The sequence below is a fragment of the Zingiber officinale genome, chromosome 1B, assembly GCF_018446385.1.
Source record: "Zingiber officinale cultivar Zhangliang chromosome 1B, Zo_v1.1, whole genome shotgun sequence".
Taxonomy (NCBI): domain Eukaryota; kingdom Viridiplantae; phylum Streptophyta; class Magnoliopsida; order Zingiberales; family Zingiberaceae; genus Zingiber; species Zingiber officinale.
Genome location: NC_055986.1, coordinates 1518491 through 1534086, shown reverse-complemented (window position 1 = coordinate 1534086; position 15596 = coordinate 1518491). Strand labels below are relative to the sequence as shown.

Here is a 15596-nt window from a genome sequence, read left to right as displayed (position 1 = left end):
AACTTTTTGAATGGATCAAAAGATATATCATTCTTTGATAATTATCAAAGACAGACTAATTTATTTAGTTTTCTTATTCTACCCCCTCCTACTAACTGTGCATCCTCAACCTCTCCACTCGTGGAAAAGCTCTCACTTATCCAGTGATTTTGAAAAAAATAAATATTTTTTTCTTAGTTTTGATATGACTTCATATCAAACTTAACGTGAGTTTGATATGAGTTCATATAACCTAAGGTCTAACGTATGTCTAATATGATTCATATCATATCCAATATGAGATTTAGATCTGATTCTTTCAATAATATTTAATAACTTTGGAAAAGTTGAAATAAGTAATAGAGGACACTATTGGACTCCTTGCAGTCTCATAAATCTACGGGATTTAAAATGAATCCAATCGGACCTGTCTACATTCATCAGTGGATTTCAATTGAAACTCATTGATCGACTTAAAGAGCTCAGATTGCACCTATTTCATATTATGTGGATTTCTGATATTGCAAGGAGTCTCAATATGCTCTCCATTATTATTTTCGGCTATCTAGTGGTGGTATTATTTTCGGCTATCTAGTGGTGGTCCAGTGGTTTTGAAAAAAATAAATTTTCTTTTCTTCTTGGTCCTGTCGAGGTAAATGTCTCCCTTATGTGTTAATCACTATTCCAAATGCTAGTAGTCGCCCGTGATTTACTTCCTCCGTGTTGGCCCTGGGACGGGTTGGCGAGGGCGCTGGAGGCGAGCGTATTCGTCTTTTTGCCATCATATTAAGCAACATTGAGTTCATATTAGGCCTAATGGCCTTGATATATTCATATTCAGGCCAATATAGGATTTAGAGCTAATTTTTTCAATAACATTTTAGCACCTCAGGATAAGTTTAAATAAACAATGGAGGACACCATTGGACTCCTTATAACTTCAGAAATTCATAGGACCTAAAATGAGTCTAATCGGACCTATCTAAGTCCATCAGTAAATTTTGATCAAAACTAATTGATTGATTTAGAAAGCTCATATTGTATTCATTTCAGGTCCTGTGGATTTCTAAGGTTGCAATGAGTTCAAATATACCTTCCATTATTATTTTCAGCTCTCTAGTGGTGGTCCAGTGATTTTGAAAAAAAAATAAATCTTGTTTTCTTCTAGGCCCTGATATGAATTCATATTAGATCCAACGTGATGTTGAGATTTGCTTTCCATGAGCGGAGCGAGAGAGAGAGGGAGAGAGATGTTGAGGTTGTATGCGGTTGGCAAGAGGATAGAACAGGAAGACCAGATAAATTAGTGTGTCCTTTGATAATTACTAAAGTATCATATATATTTTCGTCAATTCAAAAGGTTAGGTACCTGTTGGTGAATGGTCATAGTTTGATATTTTGAATGGGAAGCAACTTCTGTAACTGGCACCCACAACAGTTGCTACAATGTATACAAAAGGTCTTTAGATGGTGTGCTAGCCATGTATTGAAGGAAGAAAGGGAGGTAACATCCGCAACCTTTTATAATTTGAAATCTCAAGACCCTCCAAGCAGGGAAATAGATTTTTATCATCAGAGCAATAGAACTCTGCCCATGCTGGCATTTCATTCAAACATAGAGAATGTAGTCTTGGAAAGCAACTGCCTTGTTCGCAAAGAATTTATTGCTTATCATTTTCACTCCCGACAAAGTTAGAATGTCAAGAGACTTGAGGCATAGAAGTTGTCCAATATTTGGGAGATCCTCCAACATGCTAATGCCTTCAAATAACAAATCTTCTAGTTGGGTGAGAACCTGCAGACCTTTGGATCAAACAATTTGTATAAATTATAGGTTTGGACTGGAATTCTCACAAGATAGAGGGACTTTAATTGTAATAACTCCTCAATAACTGATAGATCGTTTCACCTTTTACAATTTTCAAGTTTGAGAGCTTTCAATATAGAATATACTTGTTCATGTAATCAATTGATAGGCCTAGCACCATTGTATCCTTTGATTGTAGCCTGTGTAGGTTGTGATGCATCTGGAGATCTTCAATCACGTGTTCTAAGATGTACAAATTAATGTCTGAATCAAATTCTTACAAAGATGTCCATGTTAGATTGATTAATCAAAGGATATGTTTATTGATTATAAGCTTTAGTATCTTCAATTGATTAAGACTGCAATTTTAATTTTTTTAGCGGAATAAAATGAGATTAATAAATATTCTGACTAGTTAAGAGTTGATTAGGTCAAAATTAATTTATTATAGCTTAATTTTATTGGGTCTAATGAGGTCCTTTAATAGGTTGAGTTATATTCTTATAAATTATAAGAGTTATAATTTATCATAATTATAGTAGAAAATAAAATATATATATTACATTAATATTTACATGTGTATTGTACACATGACAAGATTCTAATGAAAAGAAATTCTCAAATCTTTATCTAGATAATTTTTTTTTAAAATAAAAATTGTCTTTCTAAATACCATAAGATTTGATAAAGTCCAACTAGATAATTACTCTATATTATTATATAGAAGGCTTGAAGGTATGCATTTCCACCCAATGAGATTCAAAAAATAAACAACGCTTTGTACCCAAAAGGAATATCATGAATCAAATGGGCGACTATCTTGTAGGTTTTATTGAAATCCTAAGATTGTTTTGGTATGATCAACAAATTAAGTTAGGTCCTGTATATTTTTAACTTTGTGTCTAAGTGTGCAGGAACTTAGGAGCACAGGTAGTCGAGCGGAAGATGAAGCTAACGAGAAGGACGGCACGCGGTGCGTCCGAGGGACGAGGTGCTGCGGAAGAGTACACCGACGGACGAGAAGGAAGCGTGCGGTGGTTCTGAGGGACGAGAAGCCGGAGCGGAAGACTGCTCGAGGAGTAAGAGACGCAGCTAGCGAGAAGGTCGGCACGGGGTGCAACTGAAGGACGAAGACTGCGGATGAGTACACTGGCGGATGAGAAGGAAGCACGCGGCGATTCCGAGGGACGAGAAGCCAAAGCGAAAGCCTGCTCGAGAAGACCGGAAGTTGGGTTCGGGTGAGCCCTATTCCGGATGGCAGAGATCACTCAAGTAAGCGGAAGACTCGGTATGAGGCGAATGGAGCCGGAGCAGAAGACTTGGGCTGGAAAAAGTCAACGGGGTTGACTTTCCCAGTCGGGGTGCCCGGACTCCTCCGAGGCGCCCGGAACAGTTCGGGGTGCCCGGAACTGTCCAGGGCGCCCGGACCCCTCCGGGGTGTCCGGAACCCTTCCGAGTGCCCGGAATTGGCTTTTTGACCAGATCGCATCAATCGCGATCTGAACGTTGGGGGATAAAATTTTATCCCCAAGGATTCCGGAACCCCTTCGGAGCGCCCCAACCAAGACTATAAATACAGTCTTGGTCCAAAAACTTTTCAATGAACTCAAGAATTGTAATTCCAACACTTGTACGCTAAATTTCTAGATTAGCTTCTCTGTTTTGCGCTTCAACGTTGTATGAGGCTTCTCCGCCTGAAGGAGTATTTAGTGTTATATTTTCCTTAGATTAACAACCTCCCCGGTTGTAACCAAGTAAATCCCGGTGTGCCTCGTCTTTTCTGTTTAAGTTATAATTTATGCAAGTGTTAGTTTAAGAAAGTCGAGAAAGATTTTTCTTTTTATATTTACAGGCTATTCAATCCCCCTTCTAATCGATCGTCGCGGTCCAACAGATTTTTCCCCTGTTTTAAATATTGTAACAAATGATAATCATATTCATCCTAAATATTTTTCACAGTCCCTCTCTTTTGAAGGGAGGTAAACAATACCAGACAATTATCCCAAATGTTTTTCATAGTCCCTCTCTAGTGAAGGGAGGTAAACAATATGAGACAATTGATTTTATTTGATGCCACAAATTGTTTCTGAAACGTTTTATTCTCAGTTTTTACCTCTAATAAAATAGATATAAAATTTTCCACGAGAAAAAAAGTGTATTCGTACACTTTTTGGAAATACTCCTTTCTTAATTTTCTAAGAAAAGATAGCACTTTTTGGAAATGATAATTTTTATAAAAATAGATATAAAATTTTCCACTTCTAATAATTTTATACACTTCTAAAAATAGATATACACTTGATAATTTTTATAAAGTGTAAAATTTTCTCGTGGAAAATTTTCTATTAAAGAAACGTATATAATTTCTATACCCTTCTAATAATTTTTCTCATTTCCTCTAATAATTTTATCTTTAATCACTATCTTTTTAAAAATGAAAAAAATTATTAGAAGTGTATTCGTCCCCAAATCATAATGAAAACACTTTATAATTGATAAATGTTGAGTTTTGACAAGAATTAAAATGATAAGATAATCAAATTTATATTTCATAAGATAAATCCAAGTATAGCGAGTGCATTCATCAATAAAAGAAACATAATATCTTGATTCTCCTTTTTTTGTAACAGGAAGAGTCTCCCACACGTCCTCTCGGGACGGTCTAATGGCTAGCGCATGAGGTGTTGCCATCATGAGGTCTAGGGTTCAAATCTCGGCAAAGCCGAGGTAAATACCTCCCTTATGTGCTAGTCACTATTCCAAAGGCTAGTAGCTGCTCGTGATTTATCTCTTCCATGTTGATCCTGGAATAGGTTGACGAGGGCGTTGGGGGCGAGCGTATTCGCCTTTTGCCTCTAGGAGAAATCCCCCACACATCATAATGAACAAAATCAAAAAGATTAGGAGAAAAAGATAAACTTTTATTGAAATATAATATAGAAAATTTTATCAGTTTACAACTACTACAATTTGAAATATCATAATTTTTTAAAGTTCTTAATACTCTAGATAAAGCTAAAAATTGTAAATGAGAGGTTGAATCATGACCTAGACGAGTATGCTACAAATAAAAATCAGAAAAAGAATTACTCAATCTGAAAGAAAGATACAAATCAACACCAGAAATTGTAACATCTAGTACTTATCCAAAACATATAGTCCCTCTTGCTTACGGACTATCTCAATCATCTTATGATATTGTGGATCCTGCATAAAATAATTGGACGAAGAAAACAAAAAGATTGAATATCCAGACTCAAACAATTGACTAACAGAAGATCATTAATTAAAGATATGCATTTCCACCTAATGAGATTCCAAAGATGAACAACACTTTGTACCCTATAGGAATATCATGAAATCGAACGGGCAACTATCTTGTAGGTTTTTCTCCTGTTTTAGATATTGTAATAATTATGTTCATCCAAATATTTTTCACAGTCCTCTCCAGTGAAGGAAGGTAAACAATATGAGACAATTATCCCAAATGTTTTTCACAGTCCCTCTAGTGAAGAGAGGTAAACAATATGAGACAATTGATTTTATTTGACACCACAAATTGTTTCTGAAACTTTTTATTCTCAGTTTTTACCTCTAATAAAATAGATATAAAATTTTCTACGAGAGAAAAGTTAACTTTTTAATCCGTCTTTTTTGGAAAAAAAAATTCTAAAAATTTTAGTCTTTTCTATACTTCACATGCTGCAACGTAGTTACTCCGTTAACACTTTTCAATCTTGGAAATAAATCAACAGGGAAATTGTGGCCTAATTTCCTGAAGAAAACACAACGTTTGATACTGTACATGACATGACAAAAAAACCAAAAACTGATACAAAATATATCAAGTAGCTAACTTTTGATTTGTTTTACTGATGAACTATACTTTCAATTATCAGCAGTCCTGAACAGAACCAAGCAATATAATACATAGCATATGTAGTCAACTAAAACATGCCCAAATTGCTCCAGGTCAGATTAGCTGCCAAACCAAAGACCACAGAGGGCAGAGGGCATTGTAAAATACCTGCCGGAAGAAAAAAATAAATATTCCACAACAAACGAGAGACCAAGTGAAAATGAATGCTTTGGGTAGACACCAATTCCTCACTTAACCAGTTATTAGGACAATTTTTAACTGCTCAAGCACATCATTGGCCAAAATTCATCTCTGAATACCTGCAAGACTATAGGAAAAAAAAACAGAATAACTAGCATGCTATGGAGATAACAAACAAATAATCACCATCACATTTTTTATGCTTACCTACGGCGTTTCCCAGAGTCCTCGCTCACCTTTGATAAAAAGGCAAAAAATAAGAGAGAGGTTAATACCACATAAATTTAGTGACCATAATAGATGAATTATTATGGACAATAAGAAAAATAGTATCAGCTATGAAGTATACCAGGTCTCTGGGAAGGTTTCAAAGAACTAGCAGATAAATTCTGAAAAGAAGCAAGCTTCCCGATCTGTGTTATCTCTGGAATAAACTTATCTGCTCCATCAAGTTTTCTCAAGTTGACCAACTTCATCATGTCACGCGGGAGGCTTTCTAAGTTATCACAACCATATAATATCAATGTAGATTAAACAAGTCGCATAATGACTCGAGCAACCTTCGAATGTGGTAATTTCCAGATAAGTCAAGATAGCGGAGATTTATCAACTTGCCAATATTGTTAGGCAACTCTTCCAAATCACAATTCCTCAAGACAAGCACATAAACGCTTTTTAATCTTTCCAAAACACCACAATCAAAAATAAAGCTCTTGCAAGTGTATCTTAACGATAACATTAGTGTTCGTAATTTATTGTAATAAGAGAATTCTGTCAAGCATCTTGTCTGCACACCTTCTTCCTCTTCGTGCACTGAAAGATGACGAATCGTGCTAGGGATTTTATGGGACTTGCCTTTTTCAATCCTATAAAACTCATCCTCAGATATGAGTTCTGCAATATCATGTATGAGATCATGCATTACAAATTCTCCATCCTTTGACTTTTGAAAGAATGACCTGTTAACTAACTCGTGAAAGTAGTTGTTTCCTAGCTCCTCCATTCTGATACTTCCTTGAGGCACTATGAATCCTTCTGCCATCCAAAGACTGATCAACTCAGATTCTGAAAATCTATAGTTTTTAGGAAATAAGGAACAAAATGCAAAGCATCGCTTAAGATGAGGAGGTAAATATTGAAAGCCCAGTTGTAGCGCTGGCATAATCCCATTTTTTCTTCAGGAAGCTGCCATATTTCACTGTCTAAAATGTTTTTCCAGTATTGCTCCTCCAACTTCATGCTCAACAACCCTCCTAGAGTCTTTGCTGCAACTGGCGATCCCTTTAAGTTCCAAATCATCTTCTTCGCAATGGCTTCCAAATGAGGATGATGAACTCCACTATTTGAAGAACCAAATGCACATTTCTTAAAAAATTCCCAGAAGCTCTCCTGATCCAGACCTTTCAGATGATTGGCATCCACGTCACCAACCATGTTAGCAATCTGCCGTGAGCGAGTTGTTACCAATATCTTGCTACCAGGCTTTCCTGACCTCAATGGTGCACAGAGGCTCCCCCATTTGTGCCTGTCCTCGTTCCACACATCATCCAATACAAGAAGAAATCTCTCTGGCATGATCTTCTCCTTGAGAGCCTCTTGAAGAGCAGTGAAATTCATGAGAACACACTTCTCCTTGGTTGCATACTCTATAATTTTTCTGATTAACATATCTATGCAGAAATTTTTAGAAACACTGACCCAAATTCTGAGTTTAAAGTAATCTTCCACGCTGCTGTCATGGAAGATTTTCTGAGCAAGAGTGGTCTTCCCAATCCCTCCAATACCAGTAATAGACAAAACAGACTCTCCACTCTGTCCAAATTCAGATGTAACTTCTGGTTTCAACAATAAATCCTTGAGTTCTTGCAGATCTTTGTCTCTGCCAAACAATTGATGGCTCTGCCCAAACAATTAATTTTCTTTGACTCCACTCTGGCCAAATTCAGATGTAACTTCCATGTATTTACGGGGACAAGTAATTTGACATGTATTATGGTAAAAGGTAAATATACTCACCTCCAGCGTCACGAAGGAGGTAAATCACAGACGACTACTAATTTTTGAAATAGTGACTAACGTACAAGGGAAGTATTTATCTCGACTTTGTCGAGATTCAAATCCTAAACTTTATTATGATAATACTTCATATGTTAATCACTAGACCGTTTCAAGGGAGTAAGTAATCTGTCATGTATGATGATTGGACTTTTAAATTCCCATGACAACTCCCGATAATTTACCGATGATTCTTCGTTTGAATATCTAGATATCTGTATTAAATAAAAAATGAATTTAAATCGTATCATTTATTATTTGAAGTTTTAAAATCAGATCGATTTAACATTTCTCTTTTTATTTTTTATTTTTCGCTCGCACACGCCTTTTCTTCCCCGGGCCTCGTGGCCTGGTTATCTTCTTCTCTCTTTTTCCTTTTCTTCTCTCCATGGCCCCCATCCCTTCTTCTCCTTTGCTCCACCACAGCAAAACATCACCTTATCTTCGTGGTTTCTTCGTCCCTTTCTTCTCCCCCATGACCCATCCCTCCTTCTCATTCTTTTCTCCAACGATAGCAAAACCTGCAGCCTCCATTCTCCTCTGCTCAAGAGCTACAGTCCACCCTCTCCCATTTATTTTTTTTGTTTCTCAAGCCAACCACAACCACCACAACAGCCTGTTCAGGTAACCGGCCTGTTACCACCCAGTACGGGGTCGGATCTAGTTAGTACAAACTACATGATGATATTTCCTTGTTCCTTGGAAAATGGAGATGGAAGAAATCTGAAGATGGAAAGTTAGAATACCGTAGCCTGATGCAACCCTTATTTTTTAGTGCAGTGAATATAGTAAGGTGCAATTAATGAAGCAAAATAGTTAATGCAGTGTATAAAACAAATGAATAAAATTATAGTTTAATTAGCACTTTACCAAAAAGCCTATCATAATTGATATTTGCTTGCTCCTTCAATTTCTTCTCATGAAAGATGTTTAAGATTCCCTTAATTTTTTCTTCCGGACTAGAGGATTAATTCATGAAAAGGATGCTCCAGATATTATTTTCTCCAATTATACCCCAAGTTTAGTTTTTTAAATGGAAAATTAATTTATAAAACAGTTTGAATTGTAGCAAGATTTAAATTCCCGAATTATAGTTTTCAGCACTTGAAAATTTTAAACTGATAAACTTAAGATGCAGTAGTCAAATATGACATAGGTTCTTAATTTTATAATGCAGCTGATTTGTTTAAGTTTGAAAGGATCAACTTGAGATGCAATTAAATATGACATAAATTTGTAATTTGTATAATGCAGCTGATTTGTATATTAGTGTTTATGCTATGAAAATGACAGAGCATAGAAAGTGCCAAATGATTTAGGCAAAAAAAAAACGTTTTTTTTTACCGAGAAACAATGTAGTAGAATTACATCTTAGAGATTACTTGGTTTTCTAGATCAACATTGTGAATATGGCATACAAGAGAAAAAAAAACAGAGAATATATCAAGTTGCATTGCTAATATATTTTCAACTATCAGCTGACCTGAGCAAAGTGAGTAACGAAAGGAACAAACTGACAATGTCAAGATACAGTGAAACGGCAGCCCAGATATATTGATCATAGGTAAATCGTTTGATCAGATTGTCATATAATATGTAGCCGGAAAACACCAAGGCTGCCAGGTCACGTATATCATCGTCAACAATTTTTCAAGTGGAAATAGAACCTGGATTAAAAGATGATGCACCATGAGCTAGTGAAGCATTATTCATTAACCTAATTAGAAAAGCTAAAAAATAAGGTCGGCATGGGTGACCTGAATGAGAGCAAAAAAAACATCAAGACGGCAGCAAAAAGAAACGGGCCAAGAAAGTTGAAATCATGGCCCCTCCTAGCTGCCCAGAATGTGTACAGAGTAAGACTAACCACCACAACTGCTGTGAGAATAGCAGCTTCCAAAATGATTTTTCCTGTTTGAAAGAGTATATAGCTCAGTCTTAAATCAAGTATTCTTCGGTGAGGAATTATTTAAAAAACTGCTCATGAAGTTTTGTATTCCTATAAACTAAGATATGGTGGATTCTAGAAAGTTGGACAAGGGGGGAAAATATAAACAATTAATTAGCAAAGTTTCAAGCTGTAGGTCTAACACATGCTAATGTTCCTCTGTGTTTCCTTCTAATTACAACTATCCACAAAGCAATATATCCATACTGAAAGTGCAAGAAAGAGTCAAACTTAATCTGAAACTAGGTGTCAATGCATATGTTCTAGAGAGGGTTCCAACTCATATATACTGTGATATATTAAATTACAAGTTTCGAATAGCACAGGCCCTTTAGATATGTCCAGAATTTGGTCATAAAAAGAAAAGGCAAATATATAACCAAGAAAGACTTGAGGAGAAAGAGATTAACTCCAATCAAAATATATGGTCGATTTCCAACTATTCATCAAGTTACGTGAATATTTCTTTTTCAAAACTTTGCTTATAAATGAAGTCACTCATTGTGCAAGATCTCCAAGTGGGCAGTTTGAACAATCTCTTCCAACAAATTTAACTACTCTGAAATTTCAACTCCAACTGCAAGTGCTAAAGATACAGCTAGAGAGGAAGAGCCAAAGAAAATTATATATTTTTTTTTAAAAGAAAGAAACATTCTTACTGTCCAATTCAAGAATTTTAATAATAATGCAAAAAAAAGTATAAAAAGGAATTTCCATTCTAACTTTTCTTTTTTTCCTGGAAAATAGAGACATCGATCTTAGTCGGCTAATAACAAGGTTAAATAAAGACCATCATTGCCACGGAAGGTGATTGACAACGAAAATACCATGATCATGAAGTAGTTTCAATCTTTATTTTGTCAGCTTTTCCCTTCAAAGAAGTAGTTCCAGTTTAAAGAATTGTCAATTATACAATGATCAGAATGTTATGTAATTCACATATCCCAAAAATACGAAAGCACCAAAGGTGCCCAAATCATGTATTTTGTTCTATCAGTAGTCAAATATTAATAATAAGAGACAAGAAGATACCACTTGTGAATGCAATAGTATGTTCACTGCATTAATAACAAGACAGAAGAAATGAGTTACTTTGTCAAAGGGAAAAAAATGAATCATTTCAGAATAAAGGAAAAAACAAGTTACACATGTAGGAACTTTGTTAAGATAGCATCTTCAGTTGCTTAGAGTCTAAGGTAAACAATAGAGGCTATTGACTGCTAATTAATACACTAAACAACAACTAAACCAACTACTTGAAGCTTTTTTTTAATACAAAATAGAACATTTAACTTGATCCCTAGTGTTAAAAGTCTGTTTGCTTGCAGAAAGATTTCACTACTTTAATATCAGAAATAGCATATGTATATATGTGTGTTTTTATTTGTCAAATACTGGAAGATCAATCACCTTCTAGCTTTAAATATGGATCACGGTCTCAGTATTACATATCTCATGCAAGACATTTGGTTCATAAATTAACAATTTCTATAGTCAAAAGGTAAAAGAAAACAAGTTTTGTTTATGCGATCTAATTTCCTGAAGCAAAGTATTGAGCGGTGATACCAACGAATAGCAAATGTATAATTACTCTACTGAAGAAAATAAATACTATCATGATTTTACCTCCACATAACCATTCTCAGATAATGGTGAAATGGAGAGTGGTATTCCATGGCTTAAGTATATAGCGTTGTTAATGACGACTTCTTAATCTCCACCAAGTGGTTTCCCAACTGCTGCTCCAGTGCTAGATTGCAGCCTTCAAAATCTAAATTTGTAAGGCAAGGAGGCAACCCCTTCTGTGGCAGAGATTGAATTTGTGGGCAATCATATATCTGCAAACTCTGAAGGGACGTAAGGGTGTACAACTTCGTTGGCAGGGATTGTAGATTCTTGCAACAGGAGAAACATAATGAATGGAGAGATGTCAAGCTTTGCAATGACTCCACATCTACTCCCTCAAATATCACTGCTTTACAAGAGAATGAAATTGTAAGCTGTTCCACAGATGATAGAAAATTTTTTATGAGAGATTGTTGCATAAACGCTGTGTCATCAATCACTAACTCCCTCAGTGACGATTTCTCTGTTTGTGCCTCTCCTTGAGAAAGTAGAAGCTTAGGACATCCTATAATCGTCAAGACCTGGAGGGATTTTATTCCTAGCCCTTCTACTGATCTCAACTCATTGCAATTGTTAATTGTTAAATAATTCAAATTAATCAATGGTTCTACTGATAGATCCTTCCACCTTTTACAATTTTCAAGACAGAGAAATTCCAATCTAGAATATACTTGTTCCTGTAGCCAATTGGGAGCTCCAGCACCATTATATCCTCTGATTGTCATACTACATAGATTGAGATATGGCTGGAGTTCTTCAAGCACCTTCTCTGAGATGTGCAAACTAACACCTGTATCGGATTCTTGTGAAGGTGTCCATTCTAGCTCCAACCGATTGAGATGTTCTTTACTTTTCAGACTAGCAAGACTTGCTTCGACTGTGTTCTCCACATTCTCAAGGTTAGTTATATGTAGTCCTCCTCGGAGCTGTTTTAAACCATTTAATTCAATAAGCTTGTGCCCACTATCCTTCGGGACTTTGAAAGTACGCAAATTTTGGAGAGAAGCAAGCTTCTCAACCTCTGTTATCTCTGGAATAAACTTACTTGCTCCATCAAATTTTCTCAAGCTAATCAATTTCTTCATGCCATGTGGGAGACATTCTAAGTTGTGACAACCATATAATAGCAACGTTTGTAGATTGCACAAGTCACATAATGACTCGAGCAATCTTCGAATGTTGCAATTGTAAGATACGTCGAGATAACGTAGATGTATCAACTTGCCAATAACATCAGGTAGCTCTTCCAAAGCACAAAAACTCACGACAAGAATACGATTTTTTTTTAATTTTTCCAAAATGCCGCAATCAACAAGCAAACTGTTGCTAGTGTACATTCTTGACAAGATCAACGTTCGTAATTTATTATAAGAAGATTCTTTCAAAAGTCAAAGGATAGAGATTTTATAATGCATGACCTCATACATGATCTTGCAGAACTCTCATCTGTGGGCGAGTTTTACAGGATTGAAAAGGGCAAGTCCTGTGAAATTTCTACTACAATTCATCATCTTTCGATGCACAAAGAAGGAGGAGGTATGCAGACAAGACATTCAATAGAATTTTCTTGTTACAATAAATTACGAACGCTGATCTTGTCAACAAGCAAACTGTTGCTAGTATACCTTCTTGACAAGATCAGCGTTCGTAATTTATTGTAACAAGAAAATTTTGTTGAATGTCTTGTCTGCATACCTCCTCATCCTTCTTCGTGCATCGAAAGATGATGAATTGTAGTAGGAATTTCACAAGACTTGTCCTTTTCAATCCTGTAAAACTCACCCACAGATGAGAGTTCTGCAAGATCATGTATGAGATTATGCATTATAAAATCTCTATCCTTTGACTTTTGAAAGAATGACCTGTTAACTAACTCATGAAAGTAGTTGCTTGCTAGCTCCTCCATTCTGATACTTTCTTGAGGCTCTATGAATCCTTCAGCCATCCAAAGACCGATCAACTCAGATTCTGAAAATCTATAATTTTTAGGAAATAAGGAGCAAAATTCAAAGCATTGCTTAAGATGAGGAGGAAGATATTGATAGCTCAGTTGTAGCTCTGACATAATCCCATTTTCTTCTTGGGGAAGCTGCCATAGTTCACTATCTAAAATGCTTTTCCAGTGTTGCACATCCAACTTCATGCTCAACAATCCTCCTAGAATCTTTGCTGCAAGTGGCGATCCCTTTAACATGCACATCATCTTCTTCGCCATGGGTTCTAAATGAGGATAATGAACTTCACTCTTTGAAGAACCAAATGCACATTACTTGAAAAATTTCCATAACCTTTCCTCATCCAGACCTTCCAGATGAATGGCATCCACATCACCACCCATGTGCTGGCTCGCCAAGGACAGCAATTGTATACTACCTCTATCATCTTCTGCGTCTGCCAAACTGCAAATTTTCTCAAAAGCAACTGAGATGTTATCTAACTTCCTCTTTATTTGCCTCATTCTCTGCACATCATCATCATCATCATCTCCTTTTCCAGAAAGGCCGCTGATGTAACTAGAAATTGAAGTCTCTGTTCTTTTGCTCGGAGAGGGAACAGCGTTGGAGGAAGACGATGCTCGGTTACCAGCCTCATATCCTTGCTGCTCGATCTGCTGTGTAAGAATTCTATATCGGAATTCATCAAATAAGTTGTCAGCATCATAAGTGGCATCCTTGAAGAGTATCAGCTAATCCTTCAATATCCGCTGCTGGACCTCATCTTTGATCCGCACGTTTTCGATGGTGCCTAAGATCAACCTGGCGTGATCGAGAGAATCCTGCAGCTGCTTGCGGTCATCTTCAACTCCACGCTGCTCACAGAACTGTTGCACAGCTACATCGACGGCCTTCCCGACCAAGGCACCCAACAAGCTGTCCGCGACCTTTTCCAAGGATGCCAGCGCGATCCGCCCAATCATGATTATTAGCTGATTGATACTTCTTTCTTGGGAAACAAAGCTGACAAGTTTTCCCTAAACCTTTGGGTCACATCGAGATTTGACGCTAGGGTTTCTGATGGGATAATGCGGAGAGATCGAACGATCTTGAAAGAAAAAGAAACGCTAGGGTTTCTGATGAGATAATGCGGAGAGATCGAACGATCTTGAAAGAAAAAGAAACAGATATGTGACGCTAGGGTTTTTGATGAGATAATGCGGAGAGATCGAACGATCTGGAAAGAAAAAGAAACAGAGGATTACCTGGGACTGATGGGATAAGGCGGGGAAGGAAGAAAAACCTCGATTTGACGCTGTGGTTTCTGATCGAGAAGAGAGATCGAATCGCCTTTGATCGAAGCGCCTTTCTGAACGAGAAGAGAGATCGAACGAAGAATGGGCGGACAAAGAAGAAGGGACATGGAGATGACCGGAGCGGATAGTAGTAGCAGTAGTAATAGTAAGCTTCCATCAACCACGATTGCTGGAAATTGTGAATGATTGGAAGTTTGGAACGGAAGAAAAAGATAAAGAAGAAGAGAGCAGCCTCTTGAGGAATCCTTATGAAGCATTCAATCTGTTGTTGTGTATCGAATCTTGGCCGCATAAACGAAATCTAACTGAATAACGGTGGGGATGACGAGTCGTGGCGGATTGACTCGAATCGATCGAAAACCCTTGAACTATATAGTTTTTATTGTGTAAATTCGATCAAAACCCACAATGTGCCGCATCCCAATTTCCATGATTAAGAAGAAACTGAAAACTACACAGAGAAAATCAGAGCATCTCCAAGGTTAAATTTGTCAGTTTTATAAACTTAAAAAATCTTAATAAAAAAAAAACTTGAATGATGGTAAAGATGAGGTTTAAGATTTTTAGTTAAAAAATTAAACTTATTTTTCTCAATATTATATGTTTGACCCTTTCAAAATTATTAAAAATGAATTATTTAATGAAATATTTAATTATGAAATTTTATTTCGTAAATTGTTAGTAATAATTAAAGTTATATATTTTTTTCTTTTGAAAATAAATATATTCTTAAAAGAAATATATAAATGACTATATTAAATTAAAAAGCATAAGTTAATTAACCATTAAACAAAAGTTATAAAATTAATTAAATTAAAATTCATAAATTTATTAATTTCTTAATTAAAAATTACAAATAAAATTAAAGATC

At 36.1% G+C, this 15596-nt stretch overlaps 1 protein-coding gene and 1 pseudogene across 2 annotated transcripts; both read right to left on the bottom strand.

The window, feature by feature from the left end:
* Nucleotides 1–5653: 5653 nt before the first annotated feature.
* LOC122046322 lies at nt 5654–7757 on the bottom strand (annotated as a pseudogene).
* On the bottom strand, nt 7396–14956 carry LOC122046313 (disease resistance protein RGA2-like). 2 transcript variants are annotated; one of them, XM_042606944.1, is made up of 5 exons: nt 14675–14956; nt 11476–14576; nt 9659–9812; nt 9385–9568; nt 7396–7745 (listed from the first exon to the last, which is right to left on the bottom strand). In XM_042606944.1, exon 2 carries the CDS (start codon nt 12810–12812, stop codon nt 11529–11531), a length of 1284 nt encoding a protein of 427 aa, XP_042462878.1. In that variant the 5' UTR covers nt 12813–14576; nt 14675–14956; the 3' UTR covers nt 7396–7745; nt 9385–9568; nt 9659–9812; nt 11476–11528. The 2 variants fall into 2 exon arrangements, with proteins under 2 accessions (XP_042462878.1, XP_042462869.1); XM_042606935.1 differs by having other exon boundaries at nt 7651–7778.
* Nucleotides 14957–15596: the final 640 nt, after the last annotated feature.

Coding starts and splice junctions, on each gene's coding strand:
- LOC122046313 (XM_042606944.1), bottom strand. CDS start 12,812: ATGTACACTAGCAACAGTTTGCTTGTTGATTGCGGCATTTTGGAAAAA.